Source organism: Hypanus sabinus, chromosome 18 (genome assembly GCF_030144855.1).
Source record: "Hypanus sabinus isolate sHypSab1 chromosome 18, sHypSab1.hap1, whole genome shotgun sequence".
In the NCBI taxonomy this organism is placed as follows: Eukaryota; Metazoa; Chordata; class Chondrichthyes; order Myliobatiformes; family Dasyatidae; genus Hypanus; species Hypanus sabinus.
Genome location: NC_082723.1, coordinates 62,631,394 through 62,648,144, shown reverse-complemented (window position 1 = coordinate 62,648,144; position 16,751 = coordinate 62,631,394). Strand labels below are relative to the sequence as shown.

The following is a 16,751-nucleotide window of genomic DNA, read 5'->3' as shown; positions in this document are numbered from 1 at the left end:
CAGGCATTACAATAAATAATAAACAGGACAATAGGGCAGTAAGTTGGTGTCAGTCCAGGCTCTGGGTATTGGTGAGTCTGATAGCCTGGGGGAAGAAACTGTTACATAGTCTGGTCGTGAGAGCCCAACCATCAGGAGTAAAAACCTCTCCATCTGAATATGCAATGTGCAAATTACAGTAATTTGTAATAAACAGTAAGATATACAACAGGACAGTCAATATAGCTTCGAAATACAATTGTGTCAATGTGAGTTAATCAGTCTGATGGCCTGGTGGGAGAAGTTGTCCCGAAGCCTGTCGGTCCTGGCTTTAACGCTGCAGTACCGTTTCCCGGATGGTAGCAGCTGGAACAGTTTGTGGTTTGTGCGACTTGGTTCCCCAATGATCCTTTGGGCCCTTTTTACATATCTGTCACTAAATGTCTTGAATATTGGGAAGTTCGCATCCACAGATGCACTGGGCTGTCCGCACCACTCTCTGCAGAGTCTTGCGATTGAGGGCATACCAGACAGTGATGCAGCCAGTCAGGATGCTCTCAATTGTGCCCCTGTAGAAAGTTCTTAGGATTTGGGGGTCCACACCAAACTTCTTCAAACGTCTAAGGTGAAAGAGGCGCTGTTGTGCTTTTTTCACCACAAAGCCGGTATGTACAGACCATGTGAGATCCGCGGTGATGTGTATGCCCAAGAACTTCAGCTCTTCACCCTCGCAACCCCAGATCCATTGAGGTCAATTGGGGTGAGCCTGTCTCCATTCCTCCTGTAATCCACAACCAGCTCCTTTGTTTTTGTGACTGGGGGAGAAGTATTTTTCTTGACAGCACTGCGTCAGTAAGGCAAGTATCATCTTGCATTCAAGTCTTCTAGCAAAAATTACCCGCTGGCCATATACTTTATTTTTGCATACCAACATATGTACAAGGAGCATTTTGAGCAAAAAATTGCACAATTGCTGACATTTCAAGAATAGGTTCCTCCTGCCATAGGCGAGGCTGATCGACGTAGCCCGATCAAGTCTTTGGTTCTTGGTGGGTTAGTCTTGCTCTCAGATTCTGAAAATAAACATGACAGATTGCAGATGCTGGAATTCTTCAGCAACAAAGCACAAATGCTGTTGGAACTCAGCATGTCAGGAGGGAAATGAACTGTTGACATTTCCACAGAGACCCTTCACGGGCTCTGCCTGACCTGCCGAGCTCCTTCAGCGCTTTGTCTGTGTTGTTGTAGACTCTTGTTAATTTTTTTTTACCCCAGATATAAACGAATTCTCCTTGAGGGAGTGGTCACCACCGGAAGGTGGTAATGCAGAACGGAAGTTGCGGTAATCTGATTAAATGGTGGAATGCAGTGAACAGGAGGGCGTAGACCCTCCCCTATCCTCGCTGGCCATCCTCTTTTCCTGCCTCTTCCTCTCACGCCTTCCACCTGCGGGCCATCAGTCTCCCTTACTCCTGCCTTCCCTTCCCAACTATCCCGCCCCCTTCTTTTCTCCCTGTTCCTCCCCGTCCCGCCCCGGGGGTGTCACACCCTGTGGCACGTCCCCCACCCTGGTGGCTCCGGTTTAAAGTCGCGGCTCCCTGCGAGCCCTGCATCGTGTGAGCACAGGATGGCCGTGGCGGTGAGTTCGCGGCTGAACAAGGCGGTGCGGGAGCACTACCTGGGGCTCCCCCAGGGCGGCCAGGTGCAGGTCACCTACGTCTGGATCGACGGCACCGGCGAGGGTCTGCGCTCCAAGACCAGGACCCTGCAGTGCGAGCCCACAACTTTGGAAGGTACAGTATAACCCGAGCCCGGGCCGAGCCGTGCCGCCCTTCCCACAGGACGCCAACCCACTTGTTGTGTCTTCGCCTCCCGATCAGACATTCCGGAGTGGAACTTCGATGGCTCCAGCACCTACCAGTCGGAGGGCTCCAACAGCGACATGTTTCTGATCCCGGCCCGCATCTTCCGAGATCCCTTCACCCTGGATCCCAACAAACTGGTTCTCTGCGAAGTGCTGAAGTATAACCGCAAACCGGCAGGTAAGTCCCGTTCCGGTTCCGCCACCCCCACCTCCTCTTCCCCCCCCCCGGTGAGCCGTGCGTGGCATTTCAATTTGGACCATCGGCTGTGTTCCAGAAAGCAACCTGAGGCACGCGTGCAGTGAGTCGATGGAGCGGGCGAAGGAAGATCACCCCTGGTTCGGCCTGGAGCAGGAGTACACCCTACTAGGCATCGATGGAAATCCGTACGGGTGGCCGCAGAACGGGTTCCCCGCCCCGCAAGGTCGGTGTTTGAAAGATGATTCTCTTCAGAAAATATTGTCAATCTTGCACCTTATTTTCTACCTGTATTGCGCTTTTAATTTTATACTGCATTCTCTTATTGGTTTACCTTGTTCTTCCTCAATGATCTTCATGAACGATATACAGGACGAGCTTTACCCTGTATTTTGGTACATGTGACAACAATAATCCAATTCCAAATGCTCACCAATCTGTCTGAACATTTAATCAGGATTTTGAACCAAAGGGGATAACTTAACTTGCCAAATCACTTAAATGTTCAAAAAACCTATAGACTCCCTTTCAAGGATTCTTTCATCTCAGGTTCTCGATATTTATTACTAGAGAGAAAATGTTTGTGAAACTGAAAGGTCTGAAGGTAGATAAGTCAACTGGACCAGATGGTATGGACCTCGGGGTTCTGAAAGAGGCAGCTGAGGAGATTGTGGAGGCACGAGTTCAAGAATTCAAGAATCTTTCAAGAATTGATTGACTTTGGCATGGTTCTGAAGGACTGGAGAATTTCAAATGTCACTCCACCCTTTAAGATGGGAGAGAGGCAGAAGAAAGGAATTATAGGTCAGTTAGCCTGGTCTCAGTGGTTGGGAAGCTGTTGGAGCCAATTGTTAAAGGATGTGGTTTCAGGGTATTTGGAGGCCCATAATAAAATAGGCTGTAGTCACATTGTTTCCTCAAGGGAAAACCTTGCCTGAGAAATCTGTTGGAATTCTTTGAAGTAATAACAGGGTAGACAAAGGAGAATTGGTGGATGCTGTGTAGTTGGATTTTCAGAAGGCCTTTGACAAGGTGCTACACATGAAGCTACTTAACAAGATAAGAGCCCACAGGAAAGATACTAGCATGGATAGAGCATTGGCTGATTGGCAGGAGGCAAAGAGTGGGGAGCCTCTTCTGGTTGGCTGTTGGTGACTGTTAGTGTTGGAACCGATTCTTTTTGTGTCATATGTCAATGATTTAGATGATGGAATTGATGGCTTTGTGGCTAAGTTTGTGGATGAATAGAAGACAGGTGGAGGGTCAGGTAGCTTAGAAGAAGCAGAGAGGTTACAGAAGGAATTGGATTAGGAGAATTGGCAGATGGAATACAGTGTTGGGAAGTGGGTCATGCACTTGGGTAGAAGAGATGAAAGTATAGACTATTTTCTAAATGGAGAAGTGCAAAAGGACTTGGGAGCCCTCGTACAGAATTCCCTAAAGGTTGATTTGCTGGTTGGGTCTGAGGAAGGCAAATGTGATGTTAGCATTTGTTTCAAGAGGACTAGAATATAAAAGCAAGTATATAATGCTGAGGCTTTATAAGGCACTGGCGAGGCCTCACTTGGAGTATTGTTTGCACTTTGGGGTTTCTTATTGATCAAGTATGTGTTGACATTAGAGAGGGTTCAAAGGAGGTTCACGAAAATGATTCCGGGATTGAAAGGTTTGTCATATGAGGAACGTTTGACACCTGTGGCCTCTGCTTACTGGAATTCAGAAAAATGAGGGGTAACCTTTCTGAAACTTAGCGAATGTTGAAAGGCCTAGATAAAGTGGATGTGGAGAGGATGTTTCCTATGGTGGGGGCATCTACAACCAGAGGACATAGCCTCAAAATAGAGTGACGTCCTTTTAGAACAGAGATGAGGAGGAATGTCTTTAGCCAGAGAGTGGTGAAACTGTGGAATCCTTCACCACAGGCAGCTGTGGAGGCCAATTTGTTAGGTATATCGAAGGCAGAGGTTGATAGATTCTTGATTGGTCAGGGCACAAAAGGATAGGGGAGAAGGTAGGAGATTGGGGGTGAGAGAGAAAATTAGATTAGCCATGATTGAATGGGCCAAATGGCCTAATTCAGCTCCAATATCTTATAGTCTTGTGGTCTAAAATTGAACTTAGAGTGAGTCTGACATGATACAGTCTGTACTCTGGAAGAGAATTGCATTTGTACAATTAAAGATCTACTGAGCCCTGTTTGTTGAAGGTGGGGTGGCAGACATGCACTTTGGCAAGGCTCCCCTCTGCCATTAGACTTTTGAACACTTCCTCATCATTGCTTTGCACTATTTGTTTTGTAATGTATAGTCGTTTTATGTCTTGCACTGTACTGCTGCCACAAAATAACAAATTTCACATTATACGGCATAAAACAATGATAATAAACCAGATTCTGGTTCTTTGGGCAAGGTTGGTCCTAAACGTTAAGACAAACAGACTAATTGGATTCAAAGCTAGCTTGGTGACAGCAATGATGGGAGGTTACTATCCTGTTAAGTGATCTGTGACCTGTCATGTTCCAGGGTCAGTGCTGATACCTTTATTAGAAACATAGAAAATCTACAGCATAATACAAGCCCTTCAGCCCACAAAGTTGTGCCAAACATGACCCTACCTTAGAAATTACTGGGGTTACCCATAGCCTTCTATTTTTCTAAGCTCCATGTACCTATCCAAAAGCCTCTTAAAAGACCCTATCGTATCCGCCTCCACCACTGTTGCCAGCAGCCCATTCCACGCACTCACCACTCTCTTGAGTAAAAAAAACTTACCCCTGACATCCCCTCTGTACCTACTCGCAAGCACCTTAAACCTGTGCCCTCTTGTGGCAGCCATTTCAGCCCTGGGAAAAAGCCTCTGACTATCCACACGATTTATTGTTTGATATATGTTAATGACGTGGATATTCCTGTAGGAGATTTAATTAGTAAGCTTGTCAATGATGCAATATTGGTGGAGTTATGGAGAGTAAGGAAGATTCTCTAAGGTTACAGCAGAATATAGATTACTGTACTCTGAGGGAAGGAAGGGTTAGATTGACATTGGAGTAGATTAAAAGTTTAATGCAATTTTGTGCCTGCAATGTTCAAAGTAAATTTATTATCAAAGCACTATGATACACCCCCGAGATTCATTTTCTTGAGGGCATACCCATTAAATCCAAGAACCATAAACGAATCGATAAAAGATCGCACCCAACAGGGCGGACAGATGCTGTACGTCTGGTGTACTGTTGATGATCTGATGTGAAAATCTGTGATGTACTGTCTATGTTCTGAGAAAGTGGGTGGCTGTCGGCAGCAGGAACTTAATCCTGTCAGCTCTGAGGTGGTACATTTTGGAAAGGTAAATGGGGGTAGGATATTTACAGTAAATGGTAGGAATGTTGCTGAATGCCAGAATCCCTCTATCCAGGTGCATAGCTCCTGGAAAAGGTCAACGCAGCTTGATAAGGCTGGTGGGGAAGGGATATGGCATCTTGCCCACAGATTGGGGCACAGAATATCAGAGATTTGACATTAGTTTTTGAAGTGGCAAACAAAAGGTAGATGAGGTTTGGGTAGTGGATGTTGTCTATTTTGTTGTTCATAAAACCTTCTGCAAGTGCTGGTCTATAAGGTTAGCTTCTTTGAAATCCAGAGCGAGCTAAATAGGTGAATTCAAGATTGACATGGAAGCAGGAGGTGGTGGTTGAAAGTTGTTTCCTGGAATGGAGGCCATGTGTTGTGATCATTGTTATTGGTGCAAATGTTATCAATGCAAATTCGCATGGCTGGATCAGTAGGTTTGCAGATGTTGTTTATAGTGATAAGATCATCGTAGGATCTTGATCAGTTGGGGAAGTGGGTTGAGGAGTGGCAAATAGATTTCGATGTAGAGAATTCTGAGGTGGTGCAGTTTGGCAAGTCAGAAGTTTGGTGATCCAGTGTAGGAGTTGTACTTTGGGTGGTCGGGCACTGGGAAGTGTAAGGGATCTAGGAGTACAATGCATAATTTACTGAGAGCATCACAGGTTGACAGGGAGGTGGAATTTAGCATGCTGGCCTTCATCGGCCATGGCATTAAATATGTGAGTTAGAAAGGTCGTATAATTCAATGAGTACTTGGAGTACTGTGTACAGTTTTGGTCACCCTGTTATAGGAAAAAGAGTGCAGAAAAGATTTACAAAGATGATGCCAGGAATAGAGGGGCTCAGTTATAGGGAGGGGTTGGCCACACTAGGCATTCGTTTCTTGCACCATGGGACCAGAAGACATAAGAGTAGAATTTGGCCATTCTGCCCATCGAGTCTGCTCTGCCCTTCCATCATGGCTGATCCTGGATCCCTCTCAACCCTATGCACCTGCTTTCTTGCTATATCCTTTGATGCCCTGACCGATCAGGAAATGATCAACTTCTGCCTTAAGTATACCCACGGACTTGGCAGGGCATTCCACACGTTTACTGCTTACTAACTTTAAAAAAAATCCCTCCTTACCTTTGCTCTAAAATGTCACCCGCAATTTTGAGTCTGTGCCATCTAGTTCTGGATACCCCCACCAGAGAAAACATCTTCCCCACATCTACCCTAGTTAATCCCTTCAACATTCAATAGGTTTCAGAGAGATACCCCACCCCCGACATTCTAAATTCCAGCGAGTACAGGCCCAAAGCTGCCAAACGCTCCTTATATGTTAACTCCTTCATTCCTGGAATCATCCTCATGAACCACCTCTGGGCTTCCTCCAATGACAACGCATCCTTTCTGAGATACGGGGGCGGGGGTGGGGGGGGGGGGCCCAAAACTATTAACAATGAGGGAAAACTTCCATAAATTCTTTTCCCAAGGTAGGGAAATCCAGACCTTCTGGGGTGAGAAGGAAAGATTTAAAAGGAATCTGAGGGGGCATTTCTGTCAAGCGGAGGGTGGTAATGGAATGAGCTGCCAGAATAAGTGGTTGAGGCAGATACAAGAGTATCTTTTGAGAAGCACTTGGACAGGTAACATGGATGGGCAGGGCTTCAAGGAACATTAGCTGAACGCAGAAAATTGGGATTGGCAGGGTGGGCGCTGTGGTTGGCATGGACAGATTCGGCCAAAGGGCCTGTACAGAGGGACTCACTGCCAGAGGAGGTGGTGCAATCTGTTACATCCACAATGTTTATGGGACATTTTAGTTAGACACAAAAATAGACAAGACATAGAACAATACATCTCTAATACAGACCAATGGGATTAGTGTATTTAGAAAAAAAGGTTAGCATGGACGCGATGGGTTGAAGAGCTTCTTTCTGCACATCACAACTCTGCTCTCAGCACTTGGAGACCCCGGTGTATTGCAGGTCATCGGATAGTTCTGGACAGCTTCTGTGTCACTGGGCAAGGAGAGACCCTGGAAATGTTGCCCGTGGTTCTGATGAACGAGGTGCTACAAATCTCATCACCGTAAGCTCTACTGCTCTTCCCACTGAAATTATTTATTTCAGGTTTCCAGCATCTGCAGGGTTTTCTTTGATATTTTTTTAAATTCACTCGATGAGCTCTCCAGACTTCTTGGTCACCTGATTGCCCCATGCATTCAGTGTCAGCTGTAAATCATGGATGTCCACAATTTACAGTTATATTCCGAATATCCCATTCTTTAATCTCACAGTTATTTCCTGATACTCGTGGAAAGACTAAATAGGATAATTTGTTTGGTTGTCTAAAAGCTGCTTATTCATTTGCAGTTTGCTGCCGAAAGTGGGCCACACCCAACGTTATTGTTAGTTGGATTTTTTTTCCCAACAACTACATGAAATTATGAAAAGATAATTGTAAATGGTAGGCGTGATGCATTAGATCATGGTCACCCAGTGTTGGGTCATTTCCTTCTCCTTTTCTCCTTATCTTTAAGTAGTCCTGCTAACAGCACTGGGTGAGTCCATCCCTGTCACACAGGATCCTGCCCATCCCTTTGTCATTGTCAGGCTCAACTATATTGACAATCCTTTGCCAGATTCCTGTGAACCTGTAGCCATTGAAAACTGTTGCCCAATTTCCAAATCTCAACTCCACCCCTTTCCCATCAGCCTGTTAACCATCCTAGCTAAGTAACGATTAGTAATGCGAAATTTAAAATTGCAATAGATTTGCCCTTTTCTGTCCTTATAATCATGTCCAAGCAGGCAATGTGCTCACCTGCGAGTTCCTTCCTTCCAACCTTGTCCTCTTTTTAATTGCATCTTTAACACACCTTATCCAAGCTATTAATCACTTGCCTTCTGCCTCCTGGTGTAACTTCAGTACCAATTTTTCTTTGATGATGTGCCTGTGAGAACTGGTTGGGACTTTTTGTATTGCTCTGACCACGGTGTTTAGAAAGTTGCTTTATTAGTAGTCCAGTACCAAGAGAGCGAAAAACCCTGCCACCCCCCACACCCATCCACTTCATCTCTAGAAGCTCCTGAGTGTAGCTATGGTTTGTATTTGAACAGGCAATCAGAAACTTGGTAGTTATATTAAACTGCTAGTTAACTCAATTTTACTGTTGGCAATTTTCCTTTAAAATGGGTAAGTGATGTACAATTTGCCTGGGAGGTTGAGTTTACATACAGGAATAGCTGCTTGCTAATATAAATCTGAAAGTGGAAGGGCAGGAACATGTATTGACCATTTCTAAAACAACATAATTAGAGTTGTTATAGTTCCCACACTAATTGTTTACATTGTCCAAGTCACTTTGCCCCTTTTAACACTACTGTTGCATTGTTGGAGCAGATAAAGTCAATGGTTGAGATCTAGTAGAAGCTCACACTAATAGTTTACATTGTACAAACCATTTTGTCTCATCTATAGGACCATACTATTGCGGTGTTGGAGCAGATAAGGTCTATGGCAGAGATATAGTGGAAGCTCACTATAAAGCATGCTTCTATGCTGGAGTGAAGATCTCGGGAACCAATGCTGAAGTCATGCCATCACAGGTAAAAAGATACTCGTGGGTTACACAAAGCCCCTTTTATATTACCCTGGGAGTCTGATTGAACAATGAATTTGTTTCTCCTTCCTTCTAGTGGGAATTTCAGGTGGGGCCCTGTGAAGGGATTGAAATGGGAGATCACTTATGGATGGCCAGATACATCCTTCATCGCATTTGTGAAGACTTTGGGATTGTGGCCACATTTGATCCGAAGCCAGTAACTGGAAATTGGAATGGAGCTGGATGCCATGCCAACTTCAGCACCGAGTCTATGAGAAAACCAGGGGGACTCAAGTGAGATGATCTTAATTCTTTAACTTTTGTTTCTGCTGCTGCCCAGTTGAAGGATGGGGTTGCTTTGCTCATTGGCATATAGAAATATTGACAGTAGAGAAGGTCATGATAAACCTTAAAAGCAGTAGCGCAACACAATACTCCACCTGGGTATAATGTGAGTATCTGTACCATACCCTTTAGAGGGGGTGCAGAAGAGGCTTACTAAAGTGTATCTAGGAATGAGGGATTTTAGTTACCCAGGTAGGTTTGAGGGCTGTGGAACTGAGGAGGTTGTGAGGGAATCTCATAGAGATATTTAAATCCTTTCTCTTCATGATTTTTATAAATGACCTGGATGAGGAAGTGGAGGGATGGGTTAGTGAATTTGCTGACGACACAAAGGTTGTGGATGTCATGGAGGGCTATCAGAGGTTACAGCAGGACATTGATTGGATGCAAGACTGGCTGAGAATTGGCAGATGGAGTTCAACCTGGATAAGTGTGAGGTGGTTCATTTTGGTAGGTCAAATATGATGGCAGAATATAGTATTAATGGTAGGACTCTTGACAGTGTGGAGGATCAGAGGGATCTTGGGGTCCAAGTCCATAGGACACTCAAAGCCGTTGCGCAGGGTGATTCTGTGGTTAAGAAAGCATATGGTACATTGGCCTTCATCAATCGTGGGATTGAGTTTAGGAGCCGAGAAGTATTGTTGCAGCTTTATAGGACCCTGGTTAGACCCCACTTGGAGCACTATGCTCAGTTTTGGTCACCTCACTACAGGAAGGATGTGGAAACCATAGAAAGGATGCAGAGGAGATTTACAAGGATGTTGCCTGGATTGGGGAGCATGCCTTATGAGAATAAGTTGAGTGAACTTGGCCTTTTCTCCTTGGAGCGATGGAGGATGAGAAGTGACCTGATAGAGGTGTATAAGATGATGAGAGGCATTGATCATGTAGATAGTCAGAGGCTTTTTCCCAGGGTAGAAATGGCTAACACGGGAGGCCATAGTTTTAAGGTGCTTGGAAGTAGGTACAGAGGATATGTCAGGGGCAAGTTTTTTACGCAGAGAGTGTTGAGTGGGTGGAATGAGTTGCCAGTGACAGTGGTAGAGGTAGATACAATAGGGTCTTTTAAGAGACTCCTGGATAGGTACATGGATCTTAGAAAAATAGAGGGCTATGGGTAACCCTAGGTAATTTCTAAAGTAGATACATGTTTGGCACAGCATTGTGGGCCGAAGGGCCTATATTGTGCTGTAGGTTTTCTATGTTTCTCTGTTTCTAAATCATGATGGAGAAAGAGAGAATTTCTGTTGGTGAGAGGGTCAACACCCAGGCAACACAAAACAAAAGGATCCAAAAATTATATCTGTTGCCAGGTCCAGAACTGAATCCAAGCTCTTCAGTTGGTTTCCCTTTGTGCAGTTGTAGCAAAATTTCGATTGCCCTGAACAGTTTTTCTTTTAATCTCACAGAACATTGATGTTTATATCCAAGTGATAGAAGTTGTGCTGCTATATGCAGAGCCCAAGAAGGGCCACACCTGGAGAACCTTGAGAATTGAGTTTTCCATGCAGGGAGTACAGCATGGATCGACCAGACTGATACATGGATTCTGAGTTAAACTGGAAGAGAATTGCACCTTCTAACATTGTGTTCCTATTAAATTTTCAGGGATGTTTTTCAGCCTATTTCCACTTACTTGAAGAGTCCTAAAGAAAGATGTGGGGAGGTGTGTGAAAGGGATTGCAAAGGTTAGGGCCGTGGCAGCTGAAGTCTTAGCTGGCCTTGGTGGAATGTGGGAACTCGGTCACCCAGAGCTGGAAGAGTATAATTTCTCCCAGCCCACCGATCTTCTAGGAAGTTTAAGGTGATATGGGGATGTGGTCATGAAGGAATTGGAAACTGATAAGAAGGGTTTTTTGTTTCATCAGTGAATGGCAGTAGATGATAGAAAGAATTGGAGTGGAGAACTAAGGAGGTTGGGCAAAAGTGTTTTGGAACAGACAAGTCTGAAAGTTACAAAGGCATGAACTGAAAGTTCAGCTGCAGCTTCAGAATAGAAAGATGAGTCAAATATGGCACCAAGGTTGCAAGGCAGTTTGGATCAGTTTTATACAGCTGCCAAGGAAAGAGATAGAACAGGTGGAGAGAGAATGCTTAAGGGACCAGCTGATCAAAGTCCACCATTGGAAGGGGTGGGTCTGCTGTCAATTAGCTTTTCAAATTATGAATGTCAACTGAGCATTATTTCATCTTGTACATCATGGAAAGGTCAACAGCACATACTGTTTCTCAGGGTTCAGAGTAAATTCATTATCTAAGTACATATATGTCACTAAATACAGCCATGAGATTCATTTTCTTTTGGGCACATTCAGTAAATCCAAGAAACATAAGAAAATCATTGAAACTGCACCCAACAGGATGGACAAATAACCAATGTGCAAAAGACAACAAACTGTGTACATACATAAATAGATAAGCAAGCAATAACTATTGAGAACATGAAATGAGTGAGTCCATAGGTTGTGGGGGCAGTTCAGTAATGGAGCGACTGAAGTTACCCCCCCTGGTTAAGACCTGATGGTTGAGGGGTAATAACTGTTCCTGAACCTGGGTGTGGGTCCTGAGGATCCTGAACCACCTTCTCAATGGCAGCAGTGAGAGAAGAGCATGACCAGGGTGGTGGAGGTCACCGATGATGGATGCTGATTTGGATCAATTTAGTATAGCAGCCAAGGAAAGGGACAGAACAAGTGGAGAGAGAATGCGTAAGGTCCAGCTGATCACAGTCCACCATTTGAAGGAGTGTGTCTGCTGTCAATTTGCTTTTCAAATTATGGATGCTTCATGTAGATGTGCCCAGTGGTGGGGAGAGCTTTACCCAAGATAGACTGGGTCGTATCCATTACTTTTTGTAGGATTTTCCATTTTCGGGTATTGGTGTTTCCATACCAGGTCATGATACAACCAGTCAATATACCCTCCACTACACATCTATAGAAGTTTTCGATATGATGCTGAATCTTCACAGACATCAAAGGAAGTAGAGGCACTGTCGTGCTTTCTTCATAAGTGCACATATGTACTAGGCACTGTACAGATCTCTGAAATGATAACACTGAAAACTTTAAAGTTGTTGACCTTCTCCATCTTTGATCCCCCAACGAGGACTGGCTCATGGATCTCTGGTTTCCTCCTCCTGAAGTCAATAATCAGCTCCTTGGTCTTGCTGATATTGAGTGAGAGGTTATTGTTGATGTGGCACCACTCAAGCCAGATTTTCATCTTCCCTCCTGTATGCTGATATGTCACTGCTTTTGATTTAGCCCATGACATTTGACTCATTCTGATGTAGATCCAAGGTTGAAAGATTAAAGTAACTCACCTTTAACCCTTTAAATGTTTAGGTACATTGAAGAAGCAATTGAAAAGTTGAGTAAGAGGCACCAACACCACATTCGCAGGTATGATCCATCTGGGGGAAAGGATAATTCCAGGAGACTAACTGGTCTACATGAAACATCAAGTATCCATGACTTCTCGGCTGGAATAGCAAACCGTGGGGCCAGCATCAGAATCCCACGACAGGTCGGACAAGATCAATGTGGATACTTTGAAGACAGAAGACCATCTGCAAATTGTGACCCTTATGCTGTTACTGATGCCTTAGTCAGGACATGTGTCTTAAATGAAACTGAAAACTAACTGAAGTTTTGCACTAAGCAATGGGCTTTAAAGTTCTAAAGTCCTTGATACCTCGGGGCGAAGCAATACTTTGTAATCTATCACTAAAGGTTTTTTTGTACCTCTTTTTAGAAATGTTCAAGGATGTAAATCATTATTATTATTATTCTCTTAGCGATCTCAATTATTCATTAATATGTTCTAATCTTTATATTTGGTATCAGAGTGTAAGTTGAAAGGAGAACTAAATTAGTAGCTCCTTGGTGTAACTTTGACAATAATTTGGAGAGACTTCTTGTGTTATAGTTCTTGGAATGCACTTTGCTTTTCTACATTTGATACTGAAGTTCGAATCAGTGCTGTGAGCAACTTCAAAGTAGTTCATTCTAATACAGTTATTTTAATAAAACATCCTGTGTAAACTAACCCTTTTTAAAGGGGAAGTTTTTGTAACTTCAGGAACAATACAAGCTGCTGAAAGAAATCAATGGGTCAGGCAGCATCTGGAGGGGGGAAATAAACAGTCAACGTTTCAGGTCAAGACCCTTCACCTGGAAAAGTAGAGGGGAGATAGTTGGTAAAGGGGGAGGGGTGCAGCAAAAACTGGCAAGAAGTAGGTGGGAAGTTGGGCAAATGGACAGGGGAAGGGTGGAAATAGCAACAGAGGCTGGGGGGTAATAGGTGGAAGCAACAATGGGCAGCAGATGGTAGAATCTGGTAAGAGAGAAGGTGGAACATAGAATCAAATACAGGAGGAGGAGAGGGCAGATGGAAGCAGTGGGAGGAATGTGAGGGTAATGAGCAGATGCAGTGGGTAGGGTAGGAGAAAGAAATGAGGTGAAAGGGGTTGGTATTTATTAAAATTTTACATCCACCCCACAACAGTAGGAAGTAAAAACCATTGCACTATGACTCCATTGCAATGCACGGACGTGAACTTAAAAGTCTAATTGCTTGTAGAAAGAAGCTGTCGCTTAGCCCTTTGGTTTTGGCTTTAATGCTGCGGTATCACTTGCCAGACGGAAACAGCTGAAGCTGTTTGGAGTGACTGGTATCCCTGATGATCTTCCAAACCGTCTTTCTGCACCTGCTGCTGTAATTATCTTCAGTTGAAGGAAGTTCACATCCACAGATGCGCTGGGCTGTCTGTACCACTCTCTGCAGTGCCCAGCATTCAAGGTTGGTGCAGTTCCCATATCAGAGGTTGATACAGCCAGTCAGGATGCTCTCAATGGTGCCCCTGTAGAAGGTCTTGACGATTTGGGGGCCCGTGCCGAACTTCTTCAGTCGCCTGAGGTGGAAGAGACGCTGTTGTGTGTTTTTTTTTGCCACAAAGCCAATGTGTACAGTCCGGTTGAGATCATCAGTGATATGTACACAGTTAGGATCAACTGGCTGAGGCTGGCTGGTTCAATGGGTAAACAAGGATTGAGGATGAGAGCTGGGTTTTAATAGGCTGCAGGTGATGATTAGGAGATGAGTGTCAGCCTACTCCTGTTAGCTGGTTGGAGAATGGGAGGTGCCTCCGTAGAGTTCTTGGAGCCAGGTTGGTAGGTGATGGTGAAGCTGAGTTCTTCCAAGAAGAGGGCCCAGCCAGCTTGAGTTGGCGGGTCTGCTGAATAGATATGAGGTTCTGGTGGTCAGTCCAGATCTAGGAAGGCATGGTGTTCCCATCAGCCAATGGTTCCTTTCTCCAAGGCTCATTTAATGGTGACTAGCTCCGTGTCTCCTACTGCATAACGGTGCTGTGTAGAGTTGAACTTGCACGAGAAGAAGGCAGAAGGGTGTGACTTCCATCCAGTCCTCACTGGGGGAGGATGGCCCTTGCGTCCAAGTCAGTTGCATCCACCACTACCACAAAAGGTCTGGAGGAGTTCAGATTGTGGAGAATGGAGGCAGTGGTGAAGTGTCCCCCAAGCTCCTCGAAAGCATGGTCCATGGCAGCAGACCAGGCTATCCATGGGATAGGTGCTTTGTGAGGGAGGTGAGATTTGGCTGTAGTTCCTGATGCAACAGCAGTTGAAGCTGGAGAAGCCCAGGAAGTGCTTTAGCTGAGGGAGTGCAGTCAGGGCCAATCAATGACAGTGAACACACTCTCCGGGTCTGTGGTTATGTCTTGGGGTGTAGGGAAGTAACTCAGGAAGGAAATAACTGGAGTGTGGAACAGGCATTTTTCTAACAAGCACAGTTAGTTTTTGAGGAGACACTGAAGGTCTTGCCAAATGCTACAGATGTGGTCTTGGGGGTTCTTGCAGAAGATGAGGATGTTGGTGAAGTAGATGAGTGCATTACTGTGTTGTACGTGTAGGAACTCATGAAAGAAGGCTTGGAAAACAGCTGGCCTGTTGGTAAATCTGAATGGTATGAGCAGGTACTTGTAATGGCCAGTTGGTATTATGAATGGTGTCTCCCACACAGATTGTACATGCTCCATAGAACCAACTTGGTGAAGATCTGGGTCCTTTTGGAGTACTTCGAATGCACTATCCATCAATGAGAAAGAGTAGCGGTTATTAATGGTGATCTCGTTAAGACCCCAGTTGTCGATGCAGGGCAGAGATCCCCATCTCTTTTTTTTAAACAAAAAAAGAATCCTGCACCACCTGGGAACTGGGCTGATCAAATGAAGCCATGTTGTAGTGTTTGGGCAACGTAGTCATTCATGGCTTGGGTCTCAGGAGGGGAGAGGGAGAACAGATGACTTCAGGGAGGGGTGGTGCCTGGGAGGAGGTTGATCAGATTGTTAGTGAGGTGGCAGGATACTAGCTTCCCTTTTACCAAAGGCAATGGCTAAGTCGTCCCATGAGAGTTTAGTGTGGGCAAGGAATTTTTCTATGTACTTGGATTTATAGGGTGAAGTCAACAGAGGTTGCAGGCAGGTGGTTTGACAGGTGGGTCCCCAACTCAACAGTGACTAGGTGAAGTGAGGGTCGTGAGTGGAGGGCCAGGGGAACCAAAGATTAGAGGGGTGGATATGTTGTGCTCTCTGATGCATATGTGCATAGGCTGTGTGGGTGCATTGACCATCCCAGACACCATGAAGTGCATCAATGGCTGTAAAGAAGAATGGATGAGAAAATGGGCTCAGTAACGAGTCCAAGCTCTGCTTAAATCCACCAGAGCTTCCTGTGTGCACAGAGGAATCAGGGTCGAGTGCAGGACAGATAGAGTGAGTCAGGCTGTTGTGCTGGAATGAGGGCCAGGAGGAACTTAACAGATAGAAGGCCCTTTGTCTCTACCTGGTGGTGCCACTTTCCCAGATGCAATGTGCATTTGATCCATGGGTGGTCAGCTGCCCTGCAGTAAGCACCCTAGATGTTTCTCCAGTGACCCTCATGCTCCTGAGGGGCTGAATTATTTATTGCAGCTGGTGGTTTTATTTGTTCTAGATCAGATCTCACCCATTCAAGAGAGATATAATGAAGGCAATCTTGGCTTGCTCCATAGAATACAGAGGTGGCTGCACCTCAAAACACAAGACACACTGGAACAGGAAGAGGCAGAATTGGGTTGGGGATCCATTGAAGTGTTTGGGTGCTGGAATCTGGGGCTCTAATGGAGGAGGTTCCATAACAGGACAGAAGGTTGAGAGTGACGAGCAGATGGTCAATGGATTCCTGTTGTTTCTGGGTCATGTACTTGTTAAAGCAAACAACTTCCTTTAGTTGAGCAAACTGTGCTGGGTCAGTCGCTGGTTCACTCATCCTGTCAGGGAATGTAGAAGAGGCCCAACCCAAAGGCAGAGCAGTGGAGATGATTTAGCAGTGAGCAACCACTTTCATATAAACTACAAAACAA

At 45.0% G+C, this 16,751-nt stretch overlaps 1 protein-coding gene across 1 annotated transcript; it reads left to right on the top strand.

The window, feature by feature from the left end:
* The first annotated feature begins 1,328 nt into the window (after nt 1-1,328).
* Nucleotides 1,329-13,373, top strand: LOC132407665 (glutamine synthetase-like). The gene is made up of 6 exons (XM_059994492.1): nt 1,329-1,772; nt 1,860-2,021; nt 2,119-2,265; nt 8,858-8,985; nt 9,076-9,275; nt 12,677-13,373. Exons 1-6 carry the CDS (start codon nt 1,607-1,609, stop codon nt 12,972-12,974), a joined length of 1,101 nt encoding a protein of 366 aa, XP_059850475.1. The 5' UTR covers nt 1,329-1,606; the 3' UTR covers nt 12,975-13,373.
* Nucleotides 13,374-16,751: the final 3,378 nt, after the last annotated feature.